This window comes from Callospermophilus lateralis, chromosome 3 (genome assembly GCF_048772815.1).
Source record: "Callospermophilus lateralis isolate mCalLat2 chromosome 3, mCalLat2.hap1, whole genome shotgun sequence".
NCBI classification, from domain to species: domain Eukaryota; kingdom Metazoa; phylum Chordata; class Mammalia; order Rodentia; family Sciuridae; genus Callospermophilus; species Callospermophilus lateralis.
The window spans coordinates 121747042-121769666 of record NC_135307.1 but is presented as its reverse complement, the minus strand read 5'-3'; the positions used below and the strand labels follow the sequence as shown (position 1 = coordinate 121769666).

General features: G+C 36.4%; 1 protein-coding gene across 5 annotated transcripts in view; it reads right to left on the bottom strand.

Moving 5' to 3' along the window:
• Window positions 1-1272: 1272 nt before the first annotated feature.
• The window catches only part of Tubgcp5 (tubulin gamma complex component 5), a 38627-nt gene continuing 17274 nt past the window's right edge, over window positions 1273-22625 (bottom strand). For 4 of the 5 annotated variants that reach the window (XM_076851250.2, XM_076851249.2, XM_076851253.2 and 1 more), the window contains 18 exons: window positions 22432-22567; window positions 19812-19929; window positions 19288-19377; window positions 18549-18642; window positions 17570-17816; window positions 15848-16050; window positions 15108-15223; window positions 13402-13670; window positions 12271-12469; window positions 11444-11632; window positions 10168-10350; window positions 8914-8998; window positions 8694-8814; window positions 7685-7863; window positions 6330-6455; window positions 5664-5752; window positions 3110-3210; window positions 1273-1925 (listed from right to left, as the gene is read on the bottom strand). In XM_076851250.2, the coding sequence (XP_076707365.2) occupies window positions 1879-1925; window positions 3110-3210; window positions 5664-5752; window positions 6330-6455; window positions 7685-7863; window positions 8694-8814; window positions 8914-8998; window positions 10168-10350; window positions 11444-11632; window positions 12271-12469; window positions 13402-13670; window positions 15108-15223; window positions 15848-16050; window positions 17570-17816; window positions 18549-18642; window positions 19288-19377; window positions 19812-19929; window positions 22432-22567 (2592 nt within the window). In that variant the 3' untranslated portion in view covers window positions 1273-1878. The remainder of the gene's footprint in view (window positions 1926-3109; window positions 3211-5663; window positions 5753-6329; window positions 6456-7684; window positions 7864-8693; window positions 8815-8913; window positions 8999-10167; window positions 10351-11443; window positions 11633-12270; window positions 12470-13401; window positions 13671-15107; window positions 15224-15847; window positions 16051-17569; window positions 17817-18548; window positions 18643-19287; window positions 19378-19811; window positions 19930-22431; window positions 22568-22625) is intronic. The other variant, XM_076851251.2, reaches the window with a different exon arrangement.

The window sequence follows — 22625 nt, the reverse complement described above, 5'->3', positions numbered from 1 at the left end:
ATGCCTGGCAGAAACAAACCTACAACATCCATAATTTACTCATTTTAAAAAATTCATGGGGGGCCAGGCATGGTGGAACACACCTGTAACACCAGCTGTTTGGGAAGTGGGAGCAGGAGAACCACAAGTTTCAAGGCCAGCCTCTGCAATTTAAGGGGGGGGGGAATGGGGATGTAGCTCAGTAGTAAAGCACCCCTGGGTTCAATCCCTGCTACACCTACCCCCCTCAAAATATACAATGGGTAAAAGAATAGTCTTTTTAACATACCGTGGTGGAATAACTAAATATATACATGCAAAAGAATGAATTCAGACCCTACTTCATACTTACATCATTAAGGATTAAAATTCCATGTGCTGCCTTGATGTCTTTGAGACTCTCAAGGAAGTAAAAACGCCTGTGAGCTACCCTTCTCTCACCCCCATCAGACTATCCACCTGGCATTCTACCTGGTCCGGAGTCTAACAGTTGTCACCTTCCTGCCAGCCACAAAATTACCCAAACCAGTCACATGCTCTTCCTGAGGGACCTGAGATTCATCCTGCCCTCTAGTTACTATAAAACCTGACTCTTTTATTTTATTTTTTCCCGTTATTTCGATCTAGCAAAAAGAAAAAGCTGACAGGAATTCCATGAAAATAGAAGATGTATCAGTGGAGTACAAGAAGGGGATTGAGGGGGAGAGAGGAGGAATGGGAAAAGGGAGGAATGGTGGACTCATCTGACCAAATCTTCCTATGTACATATATGAATACAGCATAGTGAGTTTCACTTTTATGTATATCCATAATGCACTAATAAAAAAACAATAAATAAACAGAAGATCAGTGAAGCAGTGAAAAGGGAACAGGGAAAGAGAGGAAGAGAGAGAAAGGCAAAGTAATTGGGACTAAATTGGAGCAAATTATATTCCAAACATATGTCGAAACTCCTAATATTATGTATAACTAAATGATCTAATAAAAAAAAGTTATGCCATATGGTAATTGGGGGCGGGGGAGAATAACCATGCCTCCTATATCCCTGCTTGTTCATTCTATTTGCACTGTGGCCTGAGGTTATATCTATCTTGGTGAATATTCTATGTATTCTACTGTTATGGGATGAGTACTTTAATAAATGACTATAAATGTCAGTTTGATCCAGTTGACTAATGAGCAGTTCAACTCTGTCCTTCCTGAGCTTCTCTGCCTACGTTAGCCATCTGTTTTTTGCATGGTCTTCACATGCCAAGAAATACACAAAGGAAATGTGGAAAATTTGAATGGCAAGCATAATTTTATTCAAGATAGCACTGGTTAGCTCCCAAAATTGCTGAGAAATACTTAACAACATTATGTACCAACAACTGGCCCTAGGTGAAGCTGGCTTCATATATTTATTGATATTTTCCATTTTGGAACCTCCCAGTCACATAAAAATATAAATACTTTTAGGATTGCCAATTCAAAACAACTTTTTGGGAAGATGGAATGTAAAACTCTATATAAAAACTTCTGTGACCAATATATAGCAGCATCAAGAAAAGAATAAAAGAACTTTAAGAACATTGACTTATTTTTAATATCAATAATTATATTTTCAAAAGATGATATAATTTACATTTAAAAGTATCAATATCATAAATTTATAGCTTATAGTAGGAAATATAAGAGTAAATGGCCTATATACACTTTGCATTATTTATAGACTCTTATATATATACCCTATATACTTTCCAATAATCCAGAGAAAACATCTACAATCCATTTGTTTAGACTGTGAACAACAGTGTTTAAAATGAATCAAAATAAAAAGATTTTCACTTCTTAGCTGCATATGATGTAAATATATCAGTATGAAGATGAAGTCTGAGATCTGTGTTATACTGAGAATGTCTAACTTTGTTCCATGCCAGCCATGAGTGACAGTGCTAGAGATTCCACTGTGGGAAGAAGAAAAATAATGTTAAAAAAAAAAAGTTTAAATACTTTTAAATGTTTCAATAAGGCTGTAATAAGCTCAAAATTGAAAAGTATTTAAAAATGTTCTATTTTAAAATAAACACTTATTTTTTAATGTATAATAAGAATTATTATCTTTATTTATTAAGTATAAATGGGAAAGGTTAGTAAGATTTGTTTCTATTTCAAATCATTTTAATTTTGAAAACAAAATCTAGGCATTTCATTGAAAAAGTACATTTGACTGATATGACATAAAACCCGGAGCCTGCTCAAATCACACTGCCACTTTCTAGCAGAGTGGACGACTACATCACTGTTTCCTCTTACATAACCAAAACACGGTGCTTTTTAAATGTTTAGCTATTCCTTTCTTTTTTTTGGGGGGGTGGTGGTGTGTACCAGGGATTGAACTCAGAGGCACTCGACCACTGAGCCACATCCCTAGCCCTATTTTGTATTTTATTTAGAGACGGGTTTCACTGAATTGCTTTGCTCCTTGCCCTTGCTGAGGCTGGCTTTGAACTCGTGATCCTCCTGTCTCATCCTTCCAAGCTGCTGGGATTACAGGTACCACCGTATCTGGAATGTTTAGCTATTCTTAATAAGTGTATTACAATCTGAATATGCAAAATTTAGGAAGAGTTCAACTCAGCAAATATTCTTTACAAAAAAAGTCAGACAGAGAGATACTACTTAGTTTTTTGTTTCCACAGATTAATACTCTCTCTTCTCTCCACCACCACCACCCCTCAGACCATTCTATATTTTACACCGTGGGTTTCTGAATTGTTAAGTCCCCATTTCCTTCTAAGGAGATGCAGACTTGGAAATTTTAAATTGTTTACAAAAAAATTCAATCTTTTGGAAATGAATAGTTACAAAGTCTACATATGATTACTCTTCCAGTTTCTTTCTTTCAGCTTTAGGAACCTACTGGTATAATAAATGATGTATTAGAAAGCAAAGTCATTAGTCCCAGGGATCTGCATTTTATGTTCACATGCCCCAATGCTATTCTGAGAACAAAATTCAAGGCATGGCACCTTCCAGTTTTGAAAATGGTGAGAAAAGCAAATTCTTCATGAGATCAATAACAAAACAATGATACACAGTTAGCTGAAGAAAATATAAAAGTAGTCATATTGTAACATGATGTACTCACAATGGGGAAAAGATCCTCTGCAGACAGCTTTGTTTAAAATGGTTACAAGAAACATGTGACAGTTTTTAAAATCAGACTCCATTTTCTCTATAGATTCCATTCTAGGAAAGAAAATTGAATTTATGTAAATGCATAAAGGCTTACAAAACATATAGGTAGGCTACAAAATATCTCTGGCGTAATTTCAAAAGCACATTAATTATTTAAAATTCTAACTTTGAAGATTATAAAACAAAATACAAAATACCCTGTCTTACTTTAAGATAAAATTTTTCAAAGTAGCTCATGAAACCATGCCTTTTCCAGGTAACATTTAGTTCTGGAGCTAGGATGGATTGGGGATATTCCCTTTTCCTTTACATAATTCTGTATTTCTATTTTTTACAAGCATACGTTCTCTGTGAAATAAAGAACAAATTCAGGATATAAAACCCTAATATCTGGAATTATTAAAAAGAGACTTAAGCTGGGTGTGATAGTGCACACGCCTGTAATCCTAGTGGCTCAGGAGGCCGAGAGTGGAGGATCACGAGTTTAAAGCCAGCCTCAGCAAAAAGCAAGGTGCTAAGCAACTCAGTGAGACCCTGTCTCTAAATAAAATACAAAATAGGGCTGGGGATGTGGCTCAGTGGTCAAGTGCCCCTGAGTTCAATCCCTGGTACCAAAAGAGAGAGAGAGAGAAACTTAAACTGGGAACTACCCCACAAGAGAGAACCTCACCATAGGTTCCCACGTGCCTTCATCCACCTCTGGCAGGCACTCAGGGGACTAGCCCTGCTTACACATCCTCAGCCCCACCAGTACTTAGATGCAAATCTGAGATATCAAAGCATTTTGTTCATAAATATTTCATAAGTGTATACTTTAAATATTTCTTTTAAAACAGAGCCATACCATTTGCTTAGAAATATTCTACAATATTAAATATCATATAATCAGTGGGTACTTAGGCAAATTTCACCATCTACAATTTTTCACTTTCCTGCTTTAAGTATAAATCAGGATCAACTAACTTCCATAAACTGTGATGATTTTTCATATGCTTCTTAAGTCCCCCTGACCCCTTGCTTTCTTCTTAGAATTTGTTGGAAAAAAAAAAAAAAAAAGTTCAAGTTTAGCAAACCATATGCAGCAGTGATTTTCTCCTCCGCCCCACAGTGATGAGGAAAAAAGTTCTGCACTTGGAGAGGGCATTAACAAAGCAAGCAAAGACATCTATTTCAGCAACTCAGTGAGGCTCTAGGTAACTTAGAAAGACACTGTCTCAAAATAAAGAATAAAAACAGCTAGGGATGTGATTCAGTGGTAAAGCACCCTGGGTTAAATCCCCAGTACCAAAAAAACAACCCTAAAAATTCCCCAAAAAACAAAGAAGCTTGCCTAAGAACCTGCACATTTCCTCTGAGAAAAACCATATATATTATCAGAGAGCTCAACCCTGGGTGCATCATAGTTTTCTCTTCATTGAGAAGCCAGGGGTACCCACACACTTTCCTTGGGTGTATACATCTTTGCTCTCCTTAAATAAATCTTTGGTGTGCCTTGCTTCTGACATGTTCTGAAATTCTTTTCAGCAGAGAAAGAACCTGCCTGGGCTGAGCTGAGGTCCCATTTTCCTCTTTGGAAGAACCTCCTTGGATGCCTAATTGGTGACATTATCAAATAGGAAGAAGAGCTCCTGAATCCTCAACTTTTCAGCATTTCCCTTGACTGTAGGGAACTTTTCCCTTCTTAAGTGACATGTGTGAATGACAAACATTCTAAAAAGTAAAATACACATCTATTAGCATATAAAATACAACTTTGGACTATAATCTAGCATGGTGTCCAGAATCCACTTTAGAATGATTCAGCAAGTGAGGGGGTGGGGTGGGCGGAGGACAAGATACAGAACTGGTCATCACAGGTAAATGGGAGAAGGGGTGATAGGCACCCAGGTTTGTTATGCTGTTCTCTCTACTTCTATATACATTTGAAGGTGTCTGTAAAAAAAAAAAAAAAAAAATTAACAAAACACAAAACATATAATCTAAGAATATTTGCCAGGCCTAATGAAAAGACTTCAAACTTTTCTTAATGTTTTCTCCCTCATAAAAGAATCACACAATTCTTTGGGAGGCTGAGATAGGAGAATTGCAAGTTCAAAGCCAGCCTCAGCAAAAAGCAAGGTGCTAAAGCAACTCAGTGAGACCCTGTCTCTAAATAAAATACAAAATAGGGCTGGGGATGTGGCTCAGTGGCCAAGTGCCCCTGAGTTTAATCCCTGGTACCAAAAAAAAAAGAATCACACAATTCTTGATGCTGCCTAGTTTAGGTGAACAAATTCAATTTTATTTATTTTTTCTTTTTTTGAAGTATGAGGGATCAAACCCAGAGACTCTCAGATGCTAGATAAGTGCTCTACTACTGACTATACTTCCATCCCTCAAATTGGTTTTAAATTCTTCTTAATTATAGTGGTAATTGGTGTGTTGTCAAGTGAAAAAAAAATGAAGCCAGTTAGAAGGGAAGCTGAAACAGTCAGAACACAGATAGTCGCGAGGTGTACACTTACTGCCAAGCCCCCAGGCCTGCCTGCCAACCTTCTGCAAACATGAGAGCCAGGTTCAACACCTTCATGATGGCTTCTTTCACAAAGCTGACCTGGAGATCAAAATCAGGGACAGAACACAGGTTCTGTAACTGTGCTTGGACACTGACACCAACACTTTCACCTAATTTAATTAAATCACAGAAAAGCTTATCAATGCAGAGACTGCCTTCTATGTATAAGGAGGGCACCAGACTTCAAGCCAGGTCCACTTTAAATGGATCATTTGTTGCACACGATTTAGGAGGTACTGGCAGCACAGTGGAACCAAGAAGGCACGCTACCACCCTGGGATGGCCATTCAGATCAATGGTTGTGGTACTATTCAATTTCATATATTCACATTAAGCCGAATACACAATTGCTCCACAATTGTGACCTAATTTTCTAAATAAATCCAGGTGTAAGGCACAGGGAATGCTGACTATGGTAATACAGTTCTCATGTTGTTCTTAGAAATATAACTTCCAGGGGTAGGTAATGTAACCTCATTTGACCCTGTCCTTCCTAGGAAAAGATTATGCAAGATAGTAACTTAATAATCACAAAATTGCAAAGCTGATAGAAATTCCCACTTGCCCAGCTTTCCTCCTGCCTCACTGGCCACATGGGTGGTAACATCTCTCATACCTTTTCTCTCAGTAGACATCGATCATGGATGGTTGACAAATATCTATAGTGAATTTTAATCAACTGATCTAAATCCTTGGCTTCTTCAACTTGATGCTGAAACTCCAGCCCTGTGCTATGAAGAATCTTGGAAGAGAAAATAAAAAGCTTAATCGGCATATCTCATCTTTGAGGGCTATGTGCTGTACACAAAACTTTCTACCAGCCTCTTCTACTTTTCACAAATTCTGACAGCAGCCTTTAGCACAGACACTTGCACTTAGCACTGAACTTCAGACTAACAGGCTTCCTGTTGCGAAGGAGCAAATTCATCAAATCAACTAGCAAATACATTGATTTAAAAAAAAAAAAAAACTATCAGGAAAATTGTAATAAATATAAGCATCGTTTTTGTAATTGAAAACTAAGTAAGAACTTAAATTCCTTTTTAACACTTTTTTTTTTTTAATTTTAATATTTATTTTTTAGTTCTCCGCTGACACAACATCTTTGTATGTGGTGCTGAGGATCGAACCCGGGCTGCACGCATGCCAGGAGAGCGTGCTACCGCTTGAGCTACATCCCCAGCCCCCTTTTTAACACTTTTAATAATTAAGGACCTAACTTAAAGCCAGCCTGGTGACAGGATGGGGAGGCACAGAGCACCCAGTTCGTCTTTCATGCTCAAAGCACAGGCTTCAAAGGGTCCCTTCATTTAATAAGAAAGGTTCACAAAAAAAAAAAAAAAAGAAAGGTTCAGCATTTATGTACCAGAATGGTTATAAACAAAGGGATGGTTTTTGTTTCTTGTTTTTTAAAGCAAACTTTAAATGCCAAGGAAGTTTTGGCCTCTAATAATAACTACTACAGTTCAAATATTGGAACTTCTCTTTCAGAACTTCCTCTGGAACCAGTTTTAAGATGTGTAAGAAAAGTAGTTTCATTTACTTTTTAGTGAGTTACTTCTTGTTTCTGAGAAAAAAGTATGTAAGTGGGCTGCACTTTCCCTGCCCTGAGGATTTGGACTGATACTAAATATTGAATCAATCTTCCAGGGAAAGCAATCATCACTGATGAAATTTAGTGTACAATGTAGCATGTTCTGAAGGAATTCGGAAAGAGGAGCTCCGAGTGTGCCTGTGCTAAAGGGCCGGAAACAAGAGGGGTTGTAGTCTCTGGACACAAGGGCTAGTAAATTAAAAAACATAATTTCCTCCCGCTGATATCTTATTCTGTGATTAAATTTTGTATATGTCCCATTTTCACAAGTTACAAGTATTTGGGGACTCCTTTGTATTGCCAAAATTTTATAGGTTGTGCTCTATAAACAAAAAATACATAAGGTGACAGAACTGAGGCAGATGGCAGATACCAACCCTGGTCATGATGTAGTTGTGTAAACTGTTCACAAAGTGCATGAGCTTCACTCTTAAGAGGAACATGCGATGAATTTGCTGTCCTACTGGTGCCTTTTGTGATCCAAACTGAGCAACTGCATCTTGCTCACTCAGCAGGCCTTCTTTAAGTTGTGATTTTTCAGTAGTATTTGCAAGTTCTGTAAAAGATTGAAAGAGCACAATGGGTGAAAAGCACTTTGGCTCAAACCCCACCACACTCTTACATAGAGAGAATTCTGGAGTATGAGGCATAGGCATTGCTGGAGCACCATGACAGGGACACCAGGACCCAACTTCAGTGCCGTAAGAAGACGAAATGTCAAGAGTTCCCTGTATCATTTGTTACCACTGTCATGAAACATGTAAAAGTCCCATTAACTTGTCATTTGGCACTTTTGCATACTCTAAAAAGAATATTTATTTGGGTTAAATTCCTACTTTGTTACTGAATTTCAGATAAACCCTATGTACAACTTCTTGATATTTCTTTTCTTTTTTACCCTCCCTCCCTCCCTCCCTCTCTGTTTTTCTTCAGTACTGGCGTTTGAACCCATGAACACTTAATCACTGAGCTACATTCCCAGTCCATTTTATTTATTTGAGATAGGATCTCCCTAAGTTGCTGAGTATCTTGCTAAGTTACCCAGGCTGGCCTCGAACTTTGAATTCTCCTGCCTCCCAAGTTGCTTTTAATTACAGGTACATGCCAGTGCACCCAACTTGATATTTCAATCAGCTATTTTAGGTCCATTAAACTGATGCTATAAATACACATTAGGTTGGCATCTGTTTACACATTTTAAAAAATCATCAAAAAATACCAATCTTTTTCTTCAGGGCTAAAATTAAATTGCAGTTTATCTGTTATAAACAAATCTTGGGGCTAGGGATAGAGCTCAATTGGTAGAGTGCTTGCCTTGCATGCACAACACCCTGGGTTCAATTCCCAGTACCACAAATAAACAAACAAATAAATAAATAATCTTACCACCAAATAGTAAAACATCCAGACTATATTTTGCCCATTTTATTTGCAATAGGAGAAGGAACACCTGATTATAAATTTTTTGACATTCCAAACTTATAACAATGTCTACAGGCCATGGGACCTATGAAAACAAATACAGAATGAGAAAAGAAAAGAACCTATGTTTACATTTTTAGTTTTAATACAAAACAATGTTTGTAAAAGGAATACCCACACTCACCTTGTAACTCAGGGTCAGACCATCTAAAGTATGAACGGGTAGTTTCTTCTTAGCTGTGTCAACATTTTCAAAAGATATAGATAGTCTAAACAAAAAAAATTTCAGGTTTAGTTTGTGACAATATTATATTCATATAAAAAATGATCTTTTCAAAAACAATTAGCATTTCAGCATTTATTTATGTAACGTTTAACAGAGATTTGCATTTCATAAAATTCAATTATGCTAACAAATTCATTCTCTAGCATGTATTTGAGAACAGAATTTAGTTTTAGAAATAAGGAAGAGGAGTAAAGATTTTAAACAAAGGGCTAGTTATAAAAGAGATACTTAACAATGATAATAAATTAATCAAAAAAAAAAGACAAAGTTGGAGAGCTTAATTCTGGTAAAAGTCAGGCATAGGCTAAGAAAATATACTCCTCTGCTCAGGGGTGGGAGAGAGAACAGAAGAGTAGCCTCCTCATTGAGCTAGGCATGCATCGAGTGCAGAGGTTTCCAGAGCCAGAGTGAAAGAATTCGATCTGCTTCTGCAGCAAGGTGCCGCACACTGCTTCATCCATGTGTTCCTGAGAAGGGTCTAAATAGAATTCCCACAAGAAAGTAAGCCAGTAACACAGAATTTGGGAATGTTCTGGTGCCAGGCAATACTCTGGCCCATGACTTTATTTCATGTGATGCTCAGAACAGTCCCGACAGCCGATTTCTCCTTCCTCCAGGGACACGCAGCCCAATGCAGACTGGCAGTCACTTTCATGGTACAGGGGAGACAGTGCTTCATCAAGCAAGCATATCACTGCCAGGCCACAGATGGAAGAGAGGGAAATAGCACTTGGGGAAGCCAGAAATACTTCCAAATCCCTGAAATGTGAACTATGGTAGGAGAAAGCATATGATGTGCATGTATGTATATAAGATATGAGGTTTAGAAAATAGAGCCAGACAAAAAAGGCTCTATTCCTTGAGAGATGAAGCTTGGCCCACCTGTTGGGGAAACTTAGAAGGGGCCTGGGCATGAGTGTAGAAGTCACTTGTAAGGGTGAAGAGCTTTGTGTTAGAAGGGAGTGAGGCCAAGAATCAGAAGAGCTCTAAGCCATCCCTGAGAGGTGTGAGCCACTGTGCCCAACTATGATATTCTTATACGTAAAATAATTAGTAAAACTCATGGGGCTAATGCCTAACACATGTAAAAACTCATATAGCCCATGATTTACTTTACACTACTTAACATAAAAGGTGCCTCACATATTTTACCGTGAACTGTCTTCAGGATAACGCTGTCCTACTGCTTCTTGGAGTTGGACATTAAGAAAAGAAACATTCTGCCAGGTTTCCTTTTCTCTTATTTTATCAAAAATTGATGTGTAGAAGTCATACATGGTATCTCCACCCTCCATTAAGAAAAAGTTTCTCATGGCCTGCAAGTACTCAACCAATCTGAATGGAGAGAAGATAGGGACAGAAAGATCTTTTAAGTTTATAAGGCAGGATTCTAGATCAATTCCAGATTTGGTACACTGCCACCTTTATGAAATAGATTTACATTCTACATTTATTAAAATTAGAAATATTAAAGACTTTTTTCAATAATAAAATAGTATAATAACTAGAAAGAAATACCTTTCTATAACATTATAGAAAATTAGGCAAAGTCACAAATATGAAATGAAATGAACAAAAACCAATCCAAATGCTATCATCCATTGTGAATTTCTTTATTTTGGTACTGGGATTGAACCCAAGGGCCCTTTACCACTGAGCTACATATATACCTAGCTTTTTTTTTTTTTTTCCCTTTTTTTAATTTTTAAATTTTGAGAAAGGGTCTCACTAAATTGCTAAGACTGGCCTTGAACTTGCAATCCTCCTGCCTCAGCTTCCCAAGTCACTGGGATTAACAGCGTGTGCCACCATGTCTCCATGGTGAATTTCTGCTGTTAATACGTGGGAGTATTTTACTCCAGTCTTTTCTCCAATGATTTTTAAAATATCTAATTTTTATCATATGTATCCTGCCTTTTAAGCTATAAGGACAGTTTATGTTATTTAAAACTCTATATTGACATAATTTTTATGAACTTTATGAAGTTTACACATGTTCTTTACATGTGTACACTAGTCCTTTATACACGTCCTTTACAGTTTACACTAGTCCTTTACCATAGTTAAAAGAACTAGTCATCTATTACCAAGTAATTTCATGTTTTTCATCCTAATAGCCAATTTTGTGATGAGCATTTTTGTATAAGTTCTTTGGGACAGATTCTCAGAAGTAAATAATTAAATTTCACAACACAGATAAGACTATATTGATGGCTAACTGATTCCAACTGGATGTGTGCTTACTACATATCCATTTCCTACTCTAGTGAAAACTAACTTGAAAACAGATTTTTAAATAATTTTATATGAGGCCCTGGGCTGGATTTCTAGCACTGAGCATCCCTCAGAAAAACCAAACCAAAACAACCCAAATGTTCTTAAAAGGACAATAAACTACTATTTCCAAAACCAACTTACTCCTGGTTACCTGTAATCTTTTTTTAAGGTTTGCATGAGATTTCCACAACAAGCTAGGTACTGCTTATCAATATGAGGATAGAGACAAGATCTCAATGTTAATTCAAAAGTCTGGCAAGTTACAGATTCTGATGATCTATCCACACATATGTCACCACCAGCAAACTTCTCGTGAAAGTCACTCTGCTCCAAATACAACCTTGAAAATAAAAATGCAAGGCTTCAATTTTCATGCGCTGTTGTCAACAGAATTCTCTTAAAACCCAGAGTCCTACTTTTACCTTTTGTCTTAAGATTAGCGATTTTTACAGGAAGAAAACCCTTTCTCCCCAAAACATCCTTTCAGAGTTGCTGTCACCTTTAAGGTCAGGTTCTGGGGTTGGTCCTTCCATTAGGGCTGCATGCAGCAAATACTGGTCATCAGACAGTATGACACCATGTGGACATTAATGGCTTATTCCATTGAGCTAAGTGCCTAAAAGCATCTTAAGCCCAAGACACATTTTATGCACAGGAAGACCCTGACTCAGTGTGTGTCCAATGTCTGCCCAGACTTCAGGAGCATATCTGGTAAGCCATAACACTTTTGGGGCCCTAAGGGTATAGAGACACCAGCAAGGCCAAATTTGTAAACTTTTGCACACAATGAGAAGGACCAATTATATATCTTACATAGGTAAAGGCATATTTTCTTGCATTCTGTTCATTAGGAAGGAGAGGCTACAAGGGTTTTTGTTTTTAATTCTGGAAAGCCCTACCTGGCAGAAATAAACAGTTACTAAATATTGTACAGATGTTGCCATTTCAACCACTGAAAATCTTGCAGGTGTGTATCACCTTGCAAAGTTAATGGCCAGCAGTGGGTCATGAATGTCATCCAGTTCAAGATGCCTTTCAGCTATGGACTGCATCTTAATTAGGTTCTCTTTGGTTGCCTGTTGATCAGTAAGGACCTGTGGAGTGGAATCTTCTCCACGTCGAAGACGTGACTGTACAGATTCCAGAAAGAGGGTGTATAAGCTTTTTCTGTCTGCGTCTGAAATATGAAGAAATATGTAAGGTAAATCGTGTTCTCATAAATACTATCAACAAATATGGAAGACTTTCATCTTAATAAAGCTTGGTATTTTCCTTTGGTTTATGAAGGACTATCCCTATTTCTTTTACCCTTGTAGTAAAGCAAAACTAAACATTATATCCTGTTAAACAACTGAAAAGCTCATGGTTAAATATCACACATACAAGCTGATTTTATTCTGAACAAAGTTAATATCTGAAGCAGGATGCTTGAAAGGTAAGTTACTACCATACTGTATAATGCTACAATAAGACTTGTAGAAATCAAATTTCACTGGAAAAAACCCTACCAACACTGGCCCTGGATAGCTCTTAATAGCTTACTGTTCAATTAAAAAAGAAATACTGTGCAATGTAAAAATATTATTTAAACTAGATATGATAAACTGAAATAATATAATAATACTGAGGTGATTTATAAGCTAAATACATCTGGTCACATCTGACTTTTGAGACTTTTTAGTCAGCTGATAAATATTTAAGTAAATTACTTAAATTGTATTAAAAAACACAAAAATCATATAAAGATTTTCTCAAACTCTATAATCAAGTCTGAACTGCTCACTGGAAAATTCCTCTCTGCAGAGGCCATGGTGCACAAGAGTTAAACACTGCACTGAACCAAGAAATGTGAGAAAATTATATTTTTAAAGAACCAGGTCTAAGGAATTTTGTCTTTCTAAACAAAATGCTAAAAGTTCCCAATGAGGACAATCGGTTTTTCAATCAAGAGTACCATGATTATTCATTCAATCATGGTGTAAATTCCATTAAAATAAAAAGCTCCAGTGATTTTCAAACTACGAAATAGTAGGACTCTCAGGGTGACAGGAGTGATTGGGGAGCAGTGGACTGGATGCTGAGGAGGACGGTGAGGTAGAGATGGGCTACCTCTGGCTGCCACCTGGCTCGTAGTGCTCTCGGCACACCTCAGGTTCTTCAACAGCTGCATTGACTTGCCGGCCATTATGATTTGCTTGAGGACAGGCTTGAGGAAGGACACCATGGTGTGCTGCCTGCTGGAGGGACCCTGGTCACTGCCAGAACTTGCGCTAGCATTGTCATTCATTTTTTCTTCATTCTCTGTCTTTTCGGAAACACTATATAATGTGTAAGTTGCATACCAGAAGTCTCTGTGATTTACTGGAACATTTTTGTTCCTAAGGAGATTCAAACAAATTTTAAACTGTAACTCACTCATTGCCTTAGAAGAAAAATCAGAATCCAATTTTCACAAAAATTCTCCTATGAGCTGATGAAACAGGACTTAGCATAGATATAAAATTAGATATAAGATTTATATCTATGCTAAGATATATAAAGATACATATCTCTTTATATATCTTAGCATAGATATAAATCTTACTAAGATTCAGCTGAAGCAAGGCTGGTTCCTCCAAAGAGAACATTGTGCAAACTGTTACCTTTCTAGGCTCCAGGACTTAAAGGTTCCTTTCCTGGGGTGTTCAATGGATAACTATCAATAGAAATCACAATCTAACCAGGCTGCATAACTGAAAACTATTCAGAGTACAGCTGTCCCCTGCAGTTTATAAAATTTTGCCAGAAAAATAAGTTTATGGAAGGGGAATCATTGTAAATGGATTAATATTTTCCTTACTTGTTATATTAACAAGCTAAAGGATAAGAATTTAGTTGCTTATTCTGAGAAATAAATATATTAGAGGCATATCCTATAATTTTTAAAAAAAAATTTTTTTTAGATGTTCATGAACCTTTATTTTATTCATTTATTTATTTGCAGTTCTGAGAATTGAACCCAATGCCTCACACATGCTAAGCAAGTGCTCTACCACTGAGCCACCAACCAGCCCCCTTATAATATTTTCATATCATTTATCTTACTGATAATTTATAATGGGAATAGTTAGAACCATTTCATATCATCTAACTTCATTTTATGGGAAGCAGTGTACATTTTAAAATCATTCAAAAATATAATTTGCTGTGAAAAGCTGTGAGTGACATAGAACTTGATAAAAATTTTTTTAATTGGCTGGTATCTTACATCTTCTATAGATCAAATAGAACATAACTATGCTATGATGGCAACACAGCTCTGTCATTCGAACTGTACTCTCAGTACCATGTGAAGCTTGAAGCATTCAATTTTGACATGGAAACAAACATGTTTTAAAGCTAGTTTTAAAGCTAACTTTAAAACTCAAAGCAACTGTCTGACACATCATAATATAAACTTCACTTAATAAATAACTGCAACAATTATATACCACTCCTTCACCATGCACTGTATACCAAGTAGAGGTTCCACTTACAGTTAAACAAGTTCCACCCATTAAACAAGTCCCCATTCTCCCTCCCCAGCCCCCAGTAGTCACCATTCTACTATCTCTATCAATGTTACTACTTTAGATGCCTCCTATCATAAAGGTGTGTTTTTATGTAAAAAAGTTAATACAAGAGGCTTTGTCCTTGCCTCATTCTTCTGGAGATCTTGGCAATTAGAACTAAAAAGGTAGTTTCCTACAGTCTTGAATTTGGAAGCTAACTTTAAAACTCTAAGCAACTGTCTGAAGCCAACACCTAACATCCCCCGTGCTGCTGGCTGGCTGCACCTCTGTATGATGAACTCCCTGGCGCCGTCCCACAGGTGCCCATGCACAATCCACTCATCCACAGTCTGCAGGTATGGCCGCACTGTTTCCACCCAGAGAGAGAATAGGAGGGAGACCTACGGAGCAGAATGTGCACAGTCAGTGCTCTGAGCTCTTGCTACTAGGGTGAGATGAGGCCTAAACATTTCCAAAATGCCTTTAAAAAAGTGACTGGACTTCTCTACCTTTTAAAAAATATTTTTTTATTTGTTGATGGACCTTTGTTTATATGCGGTGCTGAGAATCGGCAAATGGTCTACCACTGAGCCACAACCCCAGCCCTTAACTGTTTTTAAATGTACTTACATGATTCCCAGAACTAGTTCATGATGTAACACTGAAACTCTGCACCCATTAAACAAGTCCCCATTCTCCCTCCCCAGCCCCCAGTAGTCACCATTCTACTATCTCTATCAATGTTACTACTTTAGATGCCTCCTATCATAAAGGTGTGTTTTTTATGTAAAAAAGAGTTAATACAAGTATCTACAAGAGGCTTTGTCCTTGCCTCATTCTTCTGGAGATCTTGGCAACTAGAACTAAAAAGGTAGTTTTCTATAGTCTTGAATTTGGAAGCTAACTTTAAAACTCTAAGAAACTGTCTGACACATCATGATATAAATTTCACTTAATAAATAACTGCAACAATTATATACCACTCCTTCACCATGCACTGTACACCAAGTAGAGGTTCCACTTACAGTTTGCTCAGAGGCTTCTCCAACATTGTCATATTCAAGAATGGCCTTGTACAGGGTATTGAGCAGGTGAGATGCCCGGACAACATTCCGAGTGTCAGGGGGAACTTCTGCTACTCCAGTACTAAACACTTTGTGCAAAACCTTGAGCTGAGCCAAACGAGGTGAGAGCTTGTCCACTACTATTGCAAGAGTTATGGTGGTATCTGCAAACATCAATAAAGTCAAATTCAACAGCAAGGAAAAACATCTGGGTCCAAAATATGATATAATTGCTAACAATGCTAAGTCTTTGGCTTATGAAAAAGTATGGCCAAACAGGTTTTAATTTCACATCACAAGAAGTCAATTTCCCTCAGGAAAAAATAACCCCTGAAGTCAAGGAGAAAGACAAATCAGCAGAAAAATAATATATCATGAAATCTACAGTTCACAGAAAGGGAAAAACAGTGATTCTTAAACAAATGGAAAGAGACTCAACCTCACTTATAATGAAAGAATGTGAATTAAAACTATATATGGATAAAACAAGAATAGACTCCTTTATGTGGTCTACCATTTTAGAGGGGGCAGGGGAGGCTGTGATTATAAAGGAGTGGCACAGCTTAAGCAAATTCCCATGTGGTAGGCCCAATTCCTTGTCCTGGATATGGAAGTGGGTGTATGGATTTAAGAGATAAAATGGCAAGATCACAAAGATACTATGCCCCACTACCTCAAGTATGTAATGCTGGTGACCCCATACAGCTTGGGTACTGTGTTATACCATATAACTTTCCCAATTTTGATCCTACACTGTAATTATATAAAATTTCACCACTGGGGAAGAAGGGTGATGGGCACATGAGAACTCTGTATACCACTCTTTTCAGTAGTTGAAAATAGAAGGAATTAAAAGAAAGAAAAAAAAACCCAAAAAACTACATCGATGACTATTTAATCCTTGTCATATTGGTGCAGACCAAAAAGTGCGATAACACACTGTTGTTGAGAGATTGAGGAAAGAGGTAGTTTATATATGTTGCTAGCAAGAGCAGAAATGTATTTATCTATACCTCACTGGAGAGCAAGGTGAAAAAAATCCAGTAAAATCACACATACCATCAGATACTCTTTGATTCAGCAATTAAATTTTTAAGACTCTACTCCACAGATAATATGCTCTGTGAGTCTGATTACTAAAATGTGTAAGTGGTTATCATGCAGCTGGGAAGGTAAGCGCAAAAGAGTAGAAATAATCTAAATGTCCATCAAGGGGGGCTAAGACTATGAGATAGCCATACAATGATATACCAATTTATAAAAAGGAACTAGGAGGTTCTCACATACTTTTATGGTACAATCCTCAAAATTTAAATCAGAAAACAACTTGAAGAGAGTAGTGTACTGACTACGAGGTATTTGTTTATGTCTGCACTACTTGCGCATGTCTAAACTGCTCTGGAAGGGTACATGAGAAGCTGAGGATCTGGTATCTCTGGGGAAGGGAATTGATTGGCTGGGGAACTGAACAGGCAAAACAATTTCACTTTAAATCCTTCTATACTTTTTGAATTTTTAGGAATATGAAAGCCTTAAAACTATAAATTCAAAAATAACTTAAAAATTGAATGCATGAGAATTACTTATTTGCCACGTAACTTTCAAACCTTATACTATTAAATAACTTAAATGGCATTGCAAATAAGAGTTATGTATCTTATGAATTAAAGGATATTTAAATACCATTATCGATGATGGACTTCTCAATTTCTGTAAGTTCCTTTTTGAAGCTAATAAAATATTTGTACAGGGCCCACATGAAAGCCTGGTAGGTTCTAAAGGGAGCTTCAGTTGACTTTTTAGGAATGGAACCACTTCCAGGTAATGGGCTTTCAGAGCTGTGTCCCATGACTTCATCAATGAATTCCTGGAGTCGAAATACAACCTGGCCATATGCTGCAATTTGTTCCAGCACAGATCGTAAACAGCTCTATCATAGAAACAAACCGCAAATATATAAAGTCAGACTCCCATAAATATTCAAATTCATTGCTCCCTAACTGTAAATATTATTTTTGTGACTGCTTTAAAACCATGTTTAGCAGAAAACGAAGCAGTACAATGATGAACATCTAGTTTTATATTTAAGAGAAACAATGAGCATAAATTTCTATTCAATACAGAATTGTGGCTTATACTTTTTAGCCACCATCCCTTTGCCTCACACTCCTGAGCTGCTAGAATTCCAGGCATGTGCCACTGTGCCTATACTTATACTTTTTAAAAATACATATAAACTATAAGTAAAACAACTGTAGAATGTAGCATTCCCAATACAGAATAAAAGGGGAAAAAATAAACACAATGCAAATCGAAATAAAATGTCAGAAACAATATTAAAGAATGGCCTATGTACTGTAAAGATGCACAACTTAATTTTGATTTATGGATCTTAAATATATTTAACAGTTAATTCCAACACTGTGAAATGTTCTGAAGTTATACTGCCACCGTGTATATAAATCCCATTATTTAGCTTAATTTTTTAAAATATTTTTTTTTATTTATAGATGGACAATACCTTTATTTTGTTTATATATTTTTATGTGGTACTGAGGATCAAACCCAGTGCCTCACATGTATGAGGTAAGTTCTCTACTACTGAGCTACAACCCCAGCTCCTAGCTGAATTCTTAAATTAAAATAAATACAAATAACTTACGTGTGTCAAATGAGTTACTATAATATTGTTTCTCACAGTTACCTTCCCATCTATCAACTGAAATATAAAGAGTTTTTTTACCCCTGAAAGTAACCTGAAATGAAATAAAAGACATTATGTTAAGTCTAGAAAAATATTCATTATAGAAATTTTTAATTAAAGATTCAGAACTAGGGGACAAAAAAAGGTCAGATGATAAGAAAATGAAAAACATCAATCTTTGATTACCTTAAGACTCAAGATATCTCAACATCATCTTAGGGAGAAGTCTGAAACAGTGTTATCAAAGCACCTTTCCCACATATTTCATGACCCAGAGACCATCCCAGGCCTGAAACTGTCAGTCTCACACTTTTCGGCAGGAGCACCAAGATTGGGCACTCAGCCATAACAGCACTACAAGCCTTGTTAGATTCCCAGTCACAGGATTTGGTATAGGCAATTCGCATCAATACACTGCCCAGTAAAAGGAGTCAACAACAAACTTTGCTTTGAGCTCAGACAGCTAAAACAAATGATGTCCTAATTCAATAAAATCATATACTAAACTACTTAAAATGGAAAAGAAGCAAATGTCAACATCTCCAATTTCCAGAGTCAAATCCAAAGTCTGAACTTCATCTCTAAGAGCCCATTTCTAGTTTGCATGTGGAAAACTTATGAGCACTTACCTTTACAAAAAGTTTTGCTTCTCACTAATAAATTAAGAAATTATTACCAAATAGTTAAGAAATCTTACCATAGAGTTTCCCGAATAACCTGTGTCTCAGTAACAGAAACTCTATCATCTGGAACATACAATGGATCACTACTGTACAAGTGTTGATCCCTAGAAGAGAGAAAACATAAATGTCAACTGTTAAGTTTCTAACTTGGTAAAGTTACTTACCTCAATGAACACAAGCAAGTTTGTGCTACCTCAGCTAGTAATCAATCAGCAAATAAAATGATAAATGCCCTCCATATTCATTTTCACACAATGAAATACTCTCAGAGAAGCATTTTCAGGGTGTTTCCAACTATTATGTTTATTGCTGATTTAGGCAAATGTTTGCAACTATGCAATGTGTCTTCTGTAAAACAGTAAATGTACTTTTGTTTTAAATTGTTATTTAAAAATTGTTCAATTAGAATTGTCTTAAAACAACAACTAATAAGCTTAGATTTCAGTAAGTAATTGATTTAAATCACAAATCAAAGCCAAATGTCTAAACATCAAATTTTATTTTTTCATTACATTAAATGAAAAGTTTAACTTCTTACCATACAGCAGCTAAATTGGAGTGTAAATGCAAACTATGTGGAATTCGTGAGGGTCTGGCTGTCCAGTACTGATGGACCACATGCTGTTCTAACCAGCTTCGGCCATCTGGCTCATCTGCTGGAAAGAAATGTAATAAGTATAGGTTATAAAAGTTAACATAATAATACTTGGTCATGATATTTGGACTTACAACTCCATTCCAGAATACATCTGAAAATGGCTCTTTAACATGACATATTTAAAACCACATACACAGAACACATACATAATATTTATTTAAATCCCATTGGCTAGAAAGTAAAAAACAATTGCTCCATTTTAAAATGACTCCATGAATAAAAAGATAAATGATAAAATCAAATAGTCCAATAACCATTAAAGAAATTGAAATGGTAACAGAAAACCTTTCCAAACATCCCCAAAGCCTTAAGACTTGTACTAAATTCCAAAGATTAGATAATCTCTATTTTACACAAGTTGTTCCAGAAAAGAGAATAAGGCAAAGTTATGAGGCTAATATAAGTATGATGATAAACCAGGTAAAAATATGATAAATAATTCATGAAAGAGAAAAGACAGAAGCACTAAGCAACTCAGTGAGACCCTGTCTCGAAATAAAATGCAAAAAAGGGCTGGGGATGTGCTCACTGGAGTGTCTCGGAGTTCAATCCCCAGTACGGGGGAAAAAAAAAAATTGAAAAATACCTAAAAGACCTAATAAGGTATTAAAAAAAAACCCAATCAAAGAAGTCTGGCTTAGGAATTCAAAGATGATTCAATATCCGACAATTTATTAACGTAGTAATAGGGTAAAAAAGAAAAATTATGAAATTGCCTCAGGAAAAGATGATAAAATTCAATATTTATTTGTGATTAAAGACTTATTTAAAAAAAGAAATATAAGATAAATTGCTGTAATCTGATAAAGGCCACATACTCAAGCTGATACCAGAAAACCATCACCATCATGGAGGAGTTTCATGTTAACAGATGACTGACTAAAAGATACCTGCAACGTCTAAAACTGGGAATTAATATCAATATCTGCCAAGATCTCTGGGGGCTGGGGAGAGCATAAAGGATACGATACATCCAAAAGAAAAGCAAGTAAATGATATCAATGGGCAAGCAATTCATAGAAGGGCAAGTCCCAGACACCAAAAAATAACACAACCTGTCCCTAAATCACTAGTAGTCAGACTCATGCAAATGAAAACAATTCCCAAGTCCCAAGTATGGATCTTATCAAGTATTGATAAGATTATAAGAGAAGAAACTTGTATCCCAGCCAAATTCTCACAAAGGTCAAGGACAAGCAGAGAACTTGGGATTGCAGAGGAACTCAGGGCCTATCATCAAGGGAACAAGTGACAGAAATATGGTAGCTGCAGACTGGAACACTACGCAGCAGGCAGAAACAAACATGGACAGGTTTTAAAACAAAGTTGAATAAAAAGATCAACAGAAGAAAATTTACACATAATCTAATACCTGTTATGTAATTTTTAAAAAGTATATTATTTTTTAGTTGTAGTTGGACACAATACCTTTATTTTATTTACTTATTTTTTATGTGGTGCTGAGGATCGAACTCAGGGCCTCACACATGTTAGGCGAGCAGCTAGGTAAGCACTCCACCCCAGCAGCCCTAGTTATGTAATTTAAATGTATTACACACACACACACACACACGTACATGTGTTTCACAAGAACTCATTAATAAGAAGACAGATAGCAAATACATTAGAATAGTACCTATAACTGGGTTGGCAGAGAAAGGGAAATAAGAGAATCAGAAAAAAAAACAAAACAGAAAAAAAGGAAATAAAGTAAAAAGCCCTAAAATACACTAGAGATGATAATGTGATGATAATGTGCTCTGAACTAAGTGACTCTCAACTCAAAAGTCGAAAGTCAAAAAAAAAAAAAAAAAAAAAAAAAAGGAGGTATAAGCAGAAAATCAAGAGACCTGGAGTCAGCTTTAAATACTCTGTGCCTATCTGGCAAGATCCAAGTGCAGAGGACAGGGTCTGGCTGCTGGTATCGGCCTCACAGTTTGCAGCTATGGGAAAACCATTCTTTGTTTCCTCATCTCCAAAAAGAAACAAAGAAATAGATGATCTGCTCTCTAAAGTTGCTTCTGGCTCTTTCTAGACTCTATCAATTTCAGAGTTCCTCACAAAAAGACTGAAAAAGTTGGCATTTAAAAAGTAAATAGTACAGCTCTACTTATTTAAACACTAATATCAGCAAATTCAAAAATAAATAAATAAATAGGAACATTTAGAACTAATAAAGTTATCAGAACTGTTTAAAAAAATGAAGGGCTGGGGCGATAGCTCAGTGGTAGAGCACTTGCCTTGCCCATGTGAGGTACTGCATTCTAAAAAAAAAAAGCCTGCATTCTAAATCCCTTTTCAATATTAATTCTATAGTGCTACCAGTATTACTGCTTTTTATTTTTTAAGTGGTGCTGAGGAGCAAAACCAAGACATTGCTATAGTGCTACATTTTAGGCACTGTATAAATAAGTCTACTAATGGTTTAAGATTTATTTTGTAAGTGGGGCAGACCTTACCAATACCCCAGAAAACACCAGCAGCCAATGACATACAATACCTTTCCAACTGACTCGGGGCCCCAGATTTCTATTTTGATCTAGTTCTTCTAATGGGGTCCTGTCCACCTGGATTCCAGAGTCCTCCCTGCTTAAGGGCTGTTGAGCATCCTCTTCTTCACTGTCGTCAGACCAATTCTGATTTAAAAAGGAAATACACATTTCAAAGAGAGTACAACAGTTAGAGCTATTTACT